We start from the raw sequence: 15,000 nt of genomic DNA on the forward strand, positions 1-15,000 counted from the left end.
TATAATGTATCTTTTTTTTTTTTTTTTATTGCAGGAGTACACACAACATATTGATGGCAGTAAGTAGGCCTTGTATGAAACCTATTTAAATGGTGATAAACATGAGTGAATTAAGTAATAAACATTTGTTTGCACCCAATAATGTTAGAGGCTCACACTTAGTATAGTTGTCAAACATTAGGCCTGTATTATTAAAATAGTGTGTTTTCACAAGGAAGCATGAAGTGTATGTTTTTTGTAAATACATCTATACCAGTTTAGATAGTACTATATATACACACACACACACACACACACACACACACACACACACACAGTGTGTGTCTGTGTGTGTGTGTGTGTGCATATATCAATACATACTACATATATATTAGTATCAATTCAGAGATGTTCTTGAAACAAGAACACATAAATGATTAAAGGACAACATTACAATGGCCACCAAAGGTAAGTAATATTTAACACAAAATCCTGCTGTACACGTACAAGAAAGATGTTTGCAGTTAAATAGGTGCTTTTATAATTGCATGAAAATAATATGCACATGCAATGATTACATCAATTAACACACCCAAATGCAATGTTTTGCTGCAAAGTCAATGTCAGCTTCTCTAAACTTAGCAACTGGCTCCTGGTGGACCATTACTGAACAGACGATTAAAACATAAATATTTATAACACTATTCATTAATTAGGAGTGTTAACATTTCCAAAATTCACGTGTACAAAAACATACTTGAAAGTTTGGAAACAACACAGTCTTCAGCATACATACAATAGTAATTAGATAATCTGAAGTCAACAAAACAAGGCCAAAGACATATTTTCTGAATTATAACATTTATTTTTTTTGTTCCTTTTGCGAGCGAGTAACAGGCCTGCTTGTTGTCTCTTGAGTTTTCCTTTTTCTTTTGCCACCAACTTTAGGCACAACAGAGCCACTTTGAGTGGCCTCTGGCACTTCACGGGCAGGGCTTGTGGCCAGTGACTCACCTACAGGGCTTTTGGGCAGTGACTGTTCACCTACGGGGCTTGTGGCCAGTGACTCACCTACAGGGCTTGTGGCCAGTGACTCACCTACAGGGCTTTTGGGCAGCAATTCACCTACAGGGCTTTTGGGCAGCGATTCACCTACAGGGCTTTTGGGCAGTGACTCACCTACAGGGCTTTTGGGTAGTGACTGTTCACGGACAGGGCTTGTGCCCACTGACACATGTGAGCAAGTTGGTAGACACTGCACAAGTGATGGTTGGTCTGTTTCATGTGTGTCTTTTGTTGTTTTTGACCAAAAACTGGTCAGTAGTAACTGCTTGTGTTTTCTTTTTGTGGCCTCCTTTGTAGGTGTCAGCTGCTGAATTTGTACAGATGGCAGCGGTAGGATGTCGTCAGGAACCTGCACAGCAATGTCTGCTACTTGACCGGTAACATTTGGGCCTGGTGAATGAATATCAGATGAATGTGGTGAAAACTGACCTGCATGAACAGATCCTGGCTGTGAGGTGTTGAATTGTGGTACATTAGTCATTCTCCAGTAATTAGCTTGTGTTTGCTGAACAACTAATGCTTCGAATGAGGTGTTGATTTTTTGCAACTGTTTAGGCACTTCAATGAAGACTCTGTGGAGATGTGCCAATTGTGAAACTGTTTCTTCCTGCAGTGCAATCATCCTTTCCAGCACTGTCATCAGGTCAGAATGGCGACGATTTTCTGCTTCCACAATTTTTCCCTCAGAAGCTACAATTGCATCATATGTGGTATTTGCTGGACGTTTTGGCGGTAAAACAGTTTCAATTGGAACCTCTTCATGGTCACTTGCTTGTATTTGTGTGTCTATGGCGGCGGCGGCATCATCATCATCATCATCATCATCATCATCATAATCCTCTTCATCATGTTCTACAAATAAATGTACACATTATTAAATGGCATGTTAATCTCTGCTGTGTTACTATGTAATTGTACTGTGTCATAAGTAACAACTAACATGTTTCCATACGTTTTATAACCTCACATTAAAAACTACCTTGACTTAAGAATAATGTTTGGACTCAGTATGAAATATGAGTGAATGAAAACTTGCTGTAAACTCACAACTCCTACATGATAGTTAACATCACTAACACAATACAAGTTGGCTTACACTTCATTTTCACTGACACTAAGTAATCCTATTTAAAGAAGATGTGCAAAACAAATAATGAACATGACAACATAACATATAGAAGAGCACATATTATATGGCCACCAACTGATACACTCACCTTCTAGGTGTGTTGAGCTGGCTGACCCAGGTGAAGACACTTGTTCAGTCTCAGGTGACACATGTCCTTCAGGGGCAACTATATATAACAATAACATAAGTTTTACATTTACATGTGTAAATATTGAACAAACAGTTATTGTATTTTCTGTATTTATGAGTACCTAACAGCATCATTTCCTTAACCCAAAATGTGTGTGTGAAAGTGAACATAAATAGTTGTAATAACAATGTACATGCCTGTGTACTTAGAACTTTTGAGTTCCCTAACATAAAACATACTATGTTCCTGCAGTAATGCGTGAGGATAAATAGATTAAATTTGAACATAAAAATCATGTTGTGTAGTGATATCAGTATCATAATGTACATAACTATCATGAGATGACCATTCACAATGGTTATCATGAAGGTGGTCATATTGCACAAAGTGTTGTTTTTGGTAGAGGTACTGTGTGGTACATTAATATAAGATGTGGCACACATGAATGTGGCTGTGACTAAACAAGACAACACATGCAGTGTGTGATAATGTGTCGTTGATAGTAGTAGTTCAACTATAGATATGAGTGAACTAATGTGTGACGTACGGTTTGATAAGTAATGAGTTGTTGGGGCATTTAGTAGCTAAAGTGAAGCTTTCAAATGAGTGTGATTAACTTCAGTTGTGCTAGTCAGGTTGTAAGAACGGTATTCCCTTCCCCAAAAAGCCTAATCAGCCACACCTTTCAATGACTTGAAACAGGTGCAAATGGTGTGAACTAAGTTGACCCTAAAATGAGGCAGTAATTAGTGTGTGTGCTGAACCCCACCCCCTCTGTTGAAGTGTATGCTGTGATGAGATATTAATTGCAGCTGCTTTAACACAATGGTAGATGAGCTAAATAGTCGTGTGCAGTTTTTAAGTTATGAAAACAATGACATAAAATATGATACGTGTGCCTCATTATGCTGTCTGTATATGAGTTAAAGTAAAAATGGACCTTTTCATAAACAACTATAGATGTGTTAGTGCAAGTGATGTTTGTAGGCCGTTGCATGCAATATATTTGATGCATGCTTAAAATAGGCAGTAATGTCATGTTTGTCGGAGTAAAATAAATAAAATACACAATAATATTCTACATATTTCTGTTCTGTACCTGTAGCTAGTAATAATTTCTCATTAACATGTGTTACACATGTGTACTACCCTGTTGTTCCCCATCTTCGCCCACCATCAATTGCTTCCACTGCAGCAATGCATTTTGGGAATTCACATGTAAATGAGCACGCAATGGCACGTGCTATATTAGTTACTGCTTTTAGTAGGAGTACAACATATATGTCTATTTTGAGATATATATATATACAGAATCAGACATATACATATATAGATGCAGGTATGCTTATATTGTGAAGACAGTATAAAAAGCAGTGTAACTATGCAAAATAACTGTAAGCAACGACACGCCTAGTACAGTAATATTTCTCACCTGGTGGAAATTGTGAGGGGTAAATTCCTATATCACGGTCACCAGGTAAGCCTTCCACGACGACGGGAAGTAATTTTGCCCGAAGCAGCTCCTCCAATGGACTTAATATGAGACGTTGTGGTGTGGGCCCACCTCCAGTGCCAGTAGCATGCACGCGTTGGTGTTGTATTTTCTTTTTCAATTTGGACCTAATATCATCAAATCTCTTGTGACAACTCCGCTTGTCCCTCACATGATTCCCACACGCATTGACACCAATGACTATTGTGTCCCACATCTCTTTTCTGCTTGCTGAACTTGTCCGCCCTTGAAAAACATATAAAATATATGAGGTAAATTAATAATAATATAAGCACCAGTTTCCTACACTGCTAGCTGTTCCAAGAGATAGCAAACATGCTGTTTTATGTGTAATATGTGAAGCACATGAGCATTCACTACTAAACCTATACATGTAAGCAAGCTTGCATTCATATTGTATGCAGTTATGGCAAATTGACCGCCTGTGTTTAGTTGTCCTTGTAAGGCATGATAAAAAGCTGTGTTTCCAGACTAATTAACATAGAAAGATATTGTGAACCCATATTTGCATATGAACAAAACTCAGATGACCTAGGATCACATGTATTTGAATAATAAATGTAAAGGTACACTTACCTAGTAAATGTCCATATATACTGTCATAGTGCTCCAGAATGCCAGTGACAAGAGCTGTATTTTCCTGGTCAATGAAGCGAGGATTACGTGGCTTCTCCACACGTTTCTTCCGAGCAGGTTTAGGGTCAGAGCTTGGCTGGTGCTGACTGGACTCTCCTTCTTCCAATGGAAGAGCCTCCAAAAGCTGCCCACCAGCAAGCACGCCACCACCATCCACCCCATCTGCAACTGCGCCACCAGCAGCACTCCCAGCACCAGCACTCCCACTCCTAGCACCAGCACTCCCACTCCTAGCACCAGCACTCCCACTCCTAGCAACAGCACTCACACTCCTAGCACCAGCACTCCCAGCACTCCCACTCCCAGCAACAGCACTCCCACTCCCAGCAACAGCACTCCCACTCCCAGCAACAGCACTCCCACTCCCAGCAACACCACTCGCAGCACCAGCACTCCCACTCCCTGCAACACCACTCTCACTCTCAGCAACATCACTCCCCTGAACAGTACGTTCACTCCGACGCGTACTCGCACGAGTAGCACTCCCACTCCCACCGGCATCACTCTTCCCACGCTTTGCGGGCATACTTCCAGCACTCACAAAAAACAGACAATAAATGTACAGGCAATCACACGAAACACTTCCACATATAAAACAAGACAAAGATGTAAACAAAACAACAAAGGACAAAGCTCACCCAATACACAACAAGTCTCTCAGTCAATATGCAAATCTTCAATCGTCCAGCTCTGTGCGTCTCTCTCTCTCTCACTCCCAACAACACAGAGAATGATTAGCAGTACACGTTGCCTTTAAATATGGCGCGCAATCAAAAACATGCTTGTTTCGCCTGATTCAGCAAGATTTGTGATTGGGCAACCTAACAGCACCGCGCCACGCACGCCGATACACCTGTGTGTGATCGGCTAATCATCGTGAGAGTGGGCGGATTTGTTTTCGGGTTGATTTTGAATGTATTCGGCACTTACTGCATACGGAGAGGAAAAATCGCCAATAACATGACTAATCGGTAAGATTGCCGATTTCACATGAGGCCCTTAATCTGTTCAAGTTATCCTTATCAGGGTAAATCAAATGTTTGCAAAAGAAATACAAACATGAACAAAATGGGTGGAATTTTCTAACAAGAACTAAGGTAAATATCCTGAGGTGACTGGGCATTTCCTCCACCTCTTATTTGCTAAGTTCTTAGGTGGGCCTCTTTTAGCCTGAACACAATGGAAGTTTCGGTTAGAAAGTATCATTTGCACATCCCCCTAGGTTGTCTGACAGCATAGCTATTGAGTACTGGACCTGATCACCAGCTGCATTGGAAACCTGAGTCAACAACTCTCCCCAGGAAGGGCTTCTTATCTTAGAAAATTAGTCATTAAAGTGTGATTGTGCCGATAAGGGCACTACTGTATGTCACCGCAGGACTTTGCTGACTATTTTAAGGAAAAGGTGGAATCCATATGTCAGAACATCCCCTCTGTTTCTTCCTCCCATCCTACACCGTTTCCTAACTCTCCTCCTGCAATCCTTGACTTTTTTTCCACTGTCTCAGAGGAGGATGTGTCACTGCTGATCTCCTCTTCTCCCTCTACCACTATCCCTCTTGACCCCATTCCCTCCCATCTCCTAAAACCTCTTGCTCCTACTATAATCCCTACGCTCACACACATTTTTAACTCCTCCCTCTACTCTGGTACCTTTCCAGCCTCCTCCAAACATGCAACAGTTATACCATTACTCAGAAAACAGCAAGCTTGACCCTACCTGTCTTTCTAACTATCGTCCTGTCTCCCTCCTGCCTTTTGCCTCTGTAACGGTGTTCCCTCCCCCCCAATCGCAGATAGGGGCCATTACATAACAAGAGGGCTGAGTTGTCCGTGATGACTTTGGGACACAGGAACAGGCTTCTGGGGTCCATACCCCACATAATACTTAGCAGTGCAGCGCCTCCATCTGCCGTAGGCTCCAGGGATATGGAGATGATCTCCCACGGTAGAACTTGTACCTCTCCCCCCAGTTAGATCACACACCAGGCCGGAGATATTGCAAACAGGTACGGTTTATTACTACACACTTTGCATCAACACAACAGCTATGCAGCAGTCTTCTGCCGGATACAGTCACCTTAGATCAGCTCTCACTGGAGATGGTCCCTGGACCGTCACTGCAGGCCAAGGGCACCCGCAGCCATCCTAACTCTTCCCCACCTCCATAGCGGAGGCAGAAGTATAATCGCACTCACTCCTCCCCGCAAGGAAGAGCACATGGGTAGGTCCCAATCTCAGGCTCCCAGTCATGTGACCTTCCTTCCTCAGGAGGAAGGGCCAAACTCCAAATTTAGGGCGGTCCTGCCCTTAAGTATAGCCAGATGGTGGGCACCCCGTTGTCCCAGCTACAACAGGATGTGCCACCCTCTGCTGTCACTCAAGTGCAGTACCAAAGGTGAAGGGAAAAACCCCTTACCAACCACTGGCAAGCCTGTGAATACCAGGGTTTACTGCCAGCTCATTGGGTAAAATAGTAGCCAGGGGGCCCCCCGCTACACCTCTAAACTCCTTGAACGTCCTCTCCTCTCGCTTGCTCCACTTTCTCAACACCTATTCTCCCCTAGACCCTCTACAATCTGGCTTCCGCACTGCTTACTCGACTGAAACAGCCCGCACTAAAATAACTAATGACCTCCATGCTGCCAAAGACAGAGGTCATTACACTCTGCTCATATTACTCGACCTCTCTGCAGCATTTGAGACCGTGGACCACCCTCTCTCCTTCACATTCTCCATACTCTTGGTATTCGTAGCAAAGCTCTATCCTGGATCTCCTCTTACCTCTCCCATCGTACTTTCAGTGTCTCTTCTGCTAACACCTCCTCCTCCTCTATTGATCTCTCTGTTGGGGTACCACAGGGCTTTGTCCTGGGACCTCTTCTCTTTTCTCTGTACACACTTTCTCTAGGTGACCTAATCACATCTCCTGGGTTTAAATATCACCTCTATACTGACGACACACAAATTTACTTTTCAACCCCTGACCTTACACCTGCTGTACAGACCAAAGTTTCTGAATTTTTCTCTGTTATATCATCCTGGGTGGCCCTCCACTGACTTAAACTTAACATGGCAAAAACAGAGCTCCTCATACTTCCTCCCAAACCTGACCCTAATTCCTCCTTCCACATTACTGCAAATACAAAATAAAAGTTCCCGGCGCTAAAAATGTCCAAGATACCGTAATCCAAACGAAAGTCCCAGATGAAGGTTTCTGATGGATGGTATATGGAATATAGACAGAGTCCCAGGGTGTTGTTGAATCCCTTAGTGATGTCCACAGTGATTATGGGGAGACAGAACAGATACACACCAATTGCGCAGTATGCAACTACTCTTGACCCCAATCAGTACCAACGGACATAGAAACCCCACTTACAAGATGTAAACTTGTGTATTCATGGGAGAGAATCTGTAACTGTGTCTTTACTCCGCCTCGGTAGTTCACGGATCCCACGTGACTGGCAGCAGTCCTTTCTTATTCCATGCAGCGAACAGCACTCACAGGGGACGCAGGCAAGGCATGTCCATACAGGAACAGAAAGATGACACAAATGATGTAATACGTACACACTTTAATAAAAACTTTAAAACACAAATCACCCTCACTTACAATAGAAGGGGGGTGACAATATGACTCACGAATGCTGTCCGCGACTTGTCAACAGCCTGATGCACGCTTGAGAGCCCTCCTGAATGGCGATCTCTGCAACTCCCAAACCGATGACGTCAGCGGTAGGACGGTGCAGGGCGCTCTCACAGCATCAGTTGGACTATGGTGGCTGGACCAGCTCAAACACTAAGCTCCTCCTCCCTACGCGTTTCGTGACTCTGCTTCACTTCCTCAGGGGATTCCATATACCATCCATCAGAAACCTTCATCTGGGACTTTCGTTTGGATTACAGTATCTTGGATATTTTTAGCGCCGGGAACTTTTATATTGTATTTGCATATATCTTCACAGGTTGGGAATAATCTGTTTATTAGTCCCCTTGGCAGCTCTCAACACCACATATGAGTGGTGCTCACATTTATTGAGTGTTCACATTTGTGTATCACCATATTGTATGTTCACTTTAATTTGTGTTCATTTGCACATTGTAGATTAGCGCTTGTAGAGGGTATAATATTGTTGTTGTTTGTTTAGTTTTTTCTTCCACATTACTGTTGGAAGAACTGTTATTCACCCAGTAGCCCAAGCACGCTGCCTAGGGGTCACACTCGACATCTCTCTCACATTCTCCTCTCAGATTAAAACGTATCTAAAACCTGACACTTTTTCCTCCACAATATTACAAAGATACACCCTTTCCTCTGTTGCTCGACTGCTAAAACTCTGACTCAGGCCCTCATTCTCTCCCGTCTCGATTACTGTAACCTCCTGTTGTCCGGCTTTCCTGCCTCTCACCTGTCTCCCCTACAATCTATACTAAACGCTGCTGCCAGAATCACTCTACTCTTTCCTAAATCTGTCTCAGCGCCTCCCCTGCTGAAATCACTGCCCTGGCTTCCTATCAAATCCCGCATCTCACACTCAATTATCCTCCTCACTTTTAAAGCTTTACACTCTTCTGCCCCTCCTTATATTTCAGCCCTAATTTCTCACTATGCATCATCCCAACTCTTGCGTTCTACTCAATGATGTCTTCTCTCTACCCCCTTTGTATCTAAAGCCCTCTCCCGCCTTAAACCTTTCTCACTGACTGCCCAACAACTCTGGAATGCCCTTCCCCTCAGTACCCGACTAGCACCCTCTCTATCCACCTTTAAGACCCACTTGCTTAAAGAAGCATATGAGTAGCAACGCGGCTAATATTATACATGATACATAAAGCTCGGCCCCCTGCAGATGCACTTACCAGAACGCCCTCCAACTGTCACTGTACGTTCTTCTTACCTACCAATTAGATTGTAAGCTCTTCGGAGCAGGGACCCCTCTTCCGAAATGTTACTTTTATGTTTGAAGCACTTATTCCCATGACATGTTATTTGTATTATTTGATATTTATATGATTGTCACGTGTAGTACTACTGTGAAGCGCTATGTACATTAATGGCGCTATATAAATAAAGACATATGTAGCCCTTGTACCCCCGGGGTACGGGACTACGCGTGCTGCTTTTACCTGTGTGGCTAACAAGAGGCCTGAGCCTCCAACCACTGGGAGCCTGGCATACAGTTATGCACGGTGCAGCGCCTCCATAAGGGATCCCAGTGTGGTGGGAGTATTCCCTCACCGGAACCAACATACCAAGTAAATGCACACAGTTGTATATGAACAGTATTTACTAGGCATGTATGTTGCATATACCATAACACATTCCCCACATATAACTCATTGCATCACCCCACATAATATCTCCCCTTTGTCCTTCCAGTACGGACGTGCCTGGGCACTTAACCCCTGAGTGTCCACAAGTAATAGTGTATGTGTGAGGGATAGCGCTTCCCGAGTGTTTAATGTACTTTTAATGTAATTTTATCATTAATAGCTTCACTCCCCATTGTCCTGCGCTATGGAATATGTGGGGGCGTTATTAATAAATGGTGATGGCAGGACGAATAGCATACTGTAGTGCCGACGAGTATTCTAAAACAAACCTGGTGCAATCCTCAACAAGACCCAGGTACATGCTGGGCACATGCTGGGTACATGCTGGGTACATGCTGCAACATTTCAGTGACATTTCTGCAGAGAGTAATGGCCCATCAGATTAACAGCGGGGGTCCCTGGCAGTCCCATTCAAACTGAATGGGACTGCCAGGGACCCCTGCTGTGTTAATCCGATGGGCCATTAGTCTCTGCAGAAATGTCACTGAAATGTTTGCAGCATGTACCCAGCATGTACCCAGCATGTACCCAGCATGTACCCAGCATGTACCCAGCATGTACCTGGTGAGAGCCCCAGATTTTCCAAGGCAAGTTTGAGGCAAGTTTTAGAATACTCGTCGGCGCACCTGTAGTAGCGTTGGCTAATTGTTTGCAATAGCAAACCTAGAAGTTATCTCCAATCCAAACTCTCCGTATAGGAAATAATCAGTGCAAGTAGCATTAATAATTTGGGAAAGTCTGTAAATTAGGGCTCGTCAACTAGTTCTCCAAAGGGGCCAGATCATAAGACATTTAGGAGTAGAAGTACCACCATCCTAATGTAATATCATTTTATAACAATAGACAAGGAACGCCAAATGCTACATCCAATATCGCAAATTATTTTGTTCATGTTTATTCTCTGTTTATTCTTGTCATAAGGGCCGGCCATTTAGTTCAATCCTTTGGCCAAAACATGTCAATCCTGCAACCACATGAAAGTATGACCCCTCCGCATGTCCTACACTACCAATTTTATACTGTGTCTTTTCTATTTCTTCCACTGCATAGAGAAAAAGAGGCAACAAAACAATAATATAGCCAATAGGATGGGGTGCGTGTCATGTATGTGGTGCCTAAGGGGTTAACATTAAGAAGCACTACATGTGCTATGTCTGAGCTTCAGTGCAGCTGAAACTTGTTAAAAAAACAGAAAGTGCAAGAAAAATAAATAAATATATACACACACACACACACACACACACACACACACACACACACACACACACACACACACACACACACACACACACACACACACACACACACACACACACACACACTTCCCAGGCTTCAAATGTTTTTGATTGCAGTGGATTTTCGTTTCGAGTTTGCTTAGACTGTGTATATCTAAATGTAATTGTATATACATTTAGGTGTAGGGGTGTTCTGTTTTCCCTCTGTACCTCCGTTGCAGGGGTGTGCTGAGAGTATCCGGAGGTTCCGCGGCGGGCCAGATAGCACAGCGCGCCGCCATGTTGTAGGGCATTGCGCAATACCCCTGCGCGACCGGAGGCACGGAGAGTTCGCGCATGCGCAGAGTAAGCGCGCGAACGGCTGGCCAATCACCCGGAGGCTCTGCAGTTAAACTACAATTCCCATGAGCCTCAGCAGAGCCACCTGATACCAGGGAACGAATAGGAGTGCAGGGTTGCTGGCAGGCAGGAAAGGGAAGCGTGGGGGAGAGACCACGCTAGCCAGAGGAGCAAGGGGAGAGGTTGTGTGTGTGCAGGGGGCCAGTGACCCACCTGCGTAGGCCAGATTTCCCCTCAGTCCCAGTGCAGACCCTGAGTCACCATTAGCTTGTGGTGCTGCAGGGAAAGCCCTAGAGAAAGAGACATCCTATTCCCTTACTGTAGTATCAGATACAGGGGCTTATGCAGAGAGGTACGTACCGGAAAGGCATAAATTCGCCACAGGATTGGCTTTTATTTTAGTCCTATGCAGGGTACTTCGGTAGCCCGGTGTGCATTAAATTGTTAATTTGGCGAGTTTCACGCCATTCTGAGGCGCGTGTTATTTGGACACAATAAAGCCAACTTTTGTTGGCGGGCAAAATGTAACCCAAACGCGCCATATAGTAGCTCCGATTGGTGCGTTCATGCGCTTCGGAGCTACTGGAATCGTGCGTGTTTTAACAATGGCGAACTCACGCTTCTCGCCACCCGTCTGGCGAATTTGACTTGTCCCGCCACGTTCTCGCCACTAACTCTTTTAATGCGGACATTTTTGCCGTAAACCTGCCGAATTTGTCCTTACCGTACCTCTCTGCATAAGCCCCACAGTGTTTCCTGAGCTGCGGTGTGTGAACAGTGGTTTGGGCTCAAGCTGCTGGACATCACCAACTCGTGAGAGACTACGCTGGATCGGCGGATCCTTTTTGAAGTCTGTTGCCGGCTGCAGGAGTAACCGGAAGGTATTTAATAAGTGCACCAACACCGATACCATCAGGCGCTGATCCCGCCTTGGGGGAGGGTTCTTTGGGGACACTGGGTGGAGTGACCAAGGGACTGAGTATATATATTGGATACGGTGTGGGGTGCACGCGGTGGGGGAAGTGACATTACTCTATGAGGAGAGTGGCCAGGCCACAGGTGTACAGTACTGAATATCAGCTATTCATATCCATTATTGTATGTGTGTTATTCCTAATAGGTGTAAGCTAAGGTTTGTAAAAGGTTACAACGTTGAGGTGTGTTATCATTATTCTTACCTAGGGGAATCTCACTTATTGGGGATCCTGGGTAGGTGGAGGCGCTGCCAAGAACCTATTATTATCCCAGGCACCAAGTTAGCGGAGGCCCAGATCTCGCTGAGCCAGCAGGTACACACAGCACCAGTAGTCTCTTTATATCAGCAGGAAAGAGGGCTACACAGGCTTAAACATTATTTTATTTTAACACAATGCAATCACTGATAACATCTGTACCACATATATTTTGGTGATCTTGATTTACAAGTGAGTTTCAGGGGGATAAACAGCACTTAGCTGCCTACGCAACTACTATGAAAGGATCAGGCACAGAGAGTTCCAGGGCCACATCAAGGCCTTTCGTGGGCTGCACTTGGCCCGCAGATCATCAGTTGAATATTTACAAGGCAGCAATCTATATAAATAGACTGATTTAAATAATAGTGGTTTCTAATATAAAACTATTTATTCAGTTCTGCCATACATTGTATTGTATTGTATGTCTTTATTTATATAGCGCCAAAAGTGTACTCAGCGCTTCACAAAGAATACAGTACAGGGAATTATAATAATACAATAAGTGCAGCAAAATCAGACAATAGGAAAGGAAATTCCTGCCCCGAAGAGCTTACAATCTAAGAGGTTTGATGGGGAACTTACAGAGACAGCAGGTGAGGGAATAAGTGCTGTGGATGGTAGTGCTTGGTCACAATGGGTGGTAGGAGTGACTGAGTGTGGGACAGTAATCATGAGTGCAGGCTATTGGGATGCTTGATTTGTGGGGTAAGTTTTAAGATTAGTCAGTATTAAAATTATAGGGCTAACACACTTTCAGGGGAAGAGATGACAGGGAGGCATGGGTGAAATCAGGTGTGTATGTCTGGCTTCAGGCTACTGTACATTGGGACATGGAGAAGTAGGAGCCATGTTAGTTGAAATATGAACACTTATAGATATTATTTGTTTCAGATGCTATGCTTCCCTTTGGAACTACAATATTAGTTTTAAAGAAAGATGTAGCCCCTTTATCATACTACCTTATTATGTATGCCTGGTTTAACAGTTTCACTGCTGGAAAGCGGCAATATAATGCTTCTGACATTCCCCTCCTCCAACTCTCCCCTCCTCCAGCTCCCCATGCCTCCAACTCCCCCATCCTCCAGCTTCTCCCTCCTGTCGGCACCGGGATCCAACTTCCGCCCGACCGGTGTGGGGAGCTGGAGGAGGGGGCAGCTGGGGAAGGGGGCAGCTGGGGGAGGGGGCAGCTGGAGGAGGGGGCAGCTGGGGGAGGGGGCAGCTGGGGGAGGGGGGAGCTGGAGGAGGGGGGAGCTGGGGGAGGGGGCAGCTGGAGGAGGGGGCAGCTGGGGGAGGGGGCAGCTGGGGGAGGGGGCAGCTGGGGGAGGGGGGAGCTGGAGGAGGGGGGAGCTGGAGGAGAGAGGAGCTGGATGAGGGGGGGCCCACGCTCCTTCCTCCAGCTCCACTCTCCAGTCAGACGGAAGTTGGATCCAGATGCCGACAGGAGGAGGGAGAGGAGGGAGCACAGGTGTGACAGCGCAGATGACGTGCTATCACATGAAAGGTCCCAGTGACTTTAATGGGGCTTTTCATGGGATAGCACGTCACACATTACAGAATAAGGGCCATAAACGTAGAAAATAAACAAACAAAATAAAAACTCAGAGGGTTGGACACAAAACAAAGCTGTTCCTCTTTGTCCCAGTGTACTCACTGCTGTCAGCTACTGATTTCAGTTAGTAATATTGTTCTCCAGCATGTTAAGCCAATTTTTGCAAATTCCTGTTAAACTGTATCTGACTTGAAATTTGATGTCCAGTAACGTGCTATTCATCTAATTATTATTTCAACCATTTAACCCCATCAGTGCGGAGGGACCTTGAATGCTTTGCAATCTATCAAAAGTATCAATATATATATATACAACTGTATGCTCATCTGCATGTCTTAGGCAGGTCTGCAACCCCGCCTTTCACCATTATCACCCAGCACACAGCACTTCCACTGCAGCAAGGGATTCTGGGAAATGACATGCAAATGAGCACACACTGCCACTTTTTGCTTCAAAAACCAGTTTTAACATGGTTCCCTATAGGCTTAAGCTTGCTGCATGGTCACAGCTTTGAGCACAGCCAGGGTTAAGGTGCATAGCCACATAGGCAATACGATACCGTTTGAAGACGAATATCAGAGGCAGCACTCCAGGTAAGTGGTCAAAAGAAATTTGTATTAACAAGACATATTATCCAACGTTTCGGTCCTCCTGCAGGACCTTTCTCAAGGTGATGTGGACCGCACGAGGACCGAAACGTTGGATAAGATGTCTTGTTAATACAAATTTCTTTTGACTCTTTACCTGGAGTGCTGCCTCTGATATTCGTCTTCAAACGGTATCGCATTGCCTATTTTATACCATACAGGATTTGCACCCACATTGTTTCAACCAGACAGAGTGCCTATTGTTC

The 15,000-nt window shown here is 44.5% G+C and overlaps 1 protein-coding gene across 1 annotated transcript; it reads right to left on the reverse strand.

The window, feature by feature from the left end:
- Positions 1–815: 815 nt before the first annotated feature.
- LOC142498113 (uncharacterized) lies at positions 816–11,305 on the reverse strand. Its single transcript, XM_075606617.1, has 4 exons — positions 11,235–11,305; positions 3,736–3,923; positions 2,262–2,339; positions 816–1,896 (listed from the first exon to the last, which is right to left on the reverse strand). Exons 1-4 carry the CDS (start codon positions 11,303–11,305, stop codon positions 842–844), a joined length of 1,392 nt encoding a protein of 463 aa, XP_075462732.1. The 3' UTR covers positions 816–841.
- Between the last annotated feature and the right edge of the window lie 3,695 nt (positions 11,306–15,000).

Source organism: Ascaphus truei, chromosome 6 (genome assembly GCF_040206685.1).
Source record: "Ascaphus truei isolate aAscTru1 chromosome 6, aAscTru1.hap1, whole genome shotgun sequence".
In the NCBI taxonomy this organism is placed as follows: domain Eukaryota; kingdom Metazoa; phylum Chordata; class Amphibia; order Anura; family Ascaphidae; genus Ascaphus; species Ascaphus truei.

Excerpts from the sequence above, each read along its gene's own strand:
- LOC142498113 (XM_075606617.1), bottom strand. The coding sequence starts at position 11,305 with ATGGCGGCGCGCTGTGCTATCTGGCCCGCCGCGGAACCTCCGGATACT. Across the intron at positions 3,924-11,234 it reads AGCACACCCCTGCAACGGAG|GTCCAAATTGAAAAAGAAAA; the intron begins GTACAGAGGGAA and ends TGATGATATTAG. Across the intron at positions 2,340-3,735 it reads CCCCTCACAATTTCCACCAG|TTGCCCCTGAAGGACATGTG; the intron begins GTGAGAAATATT and ends TGTTATATATAG.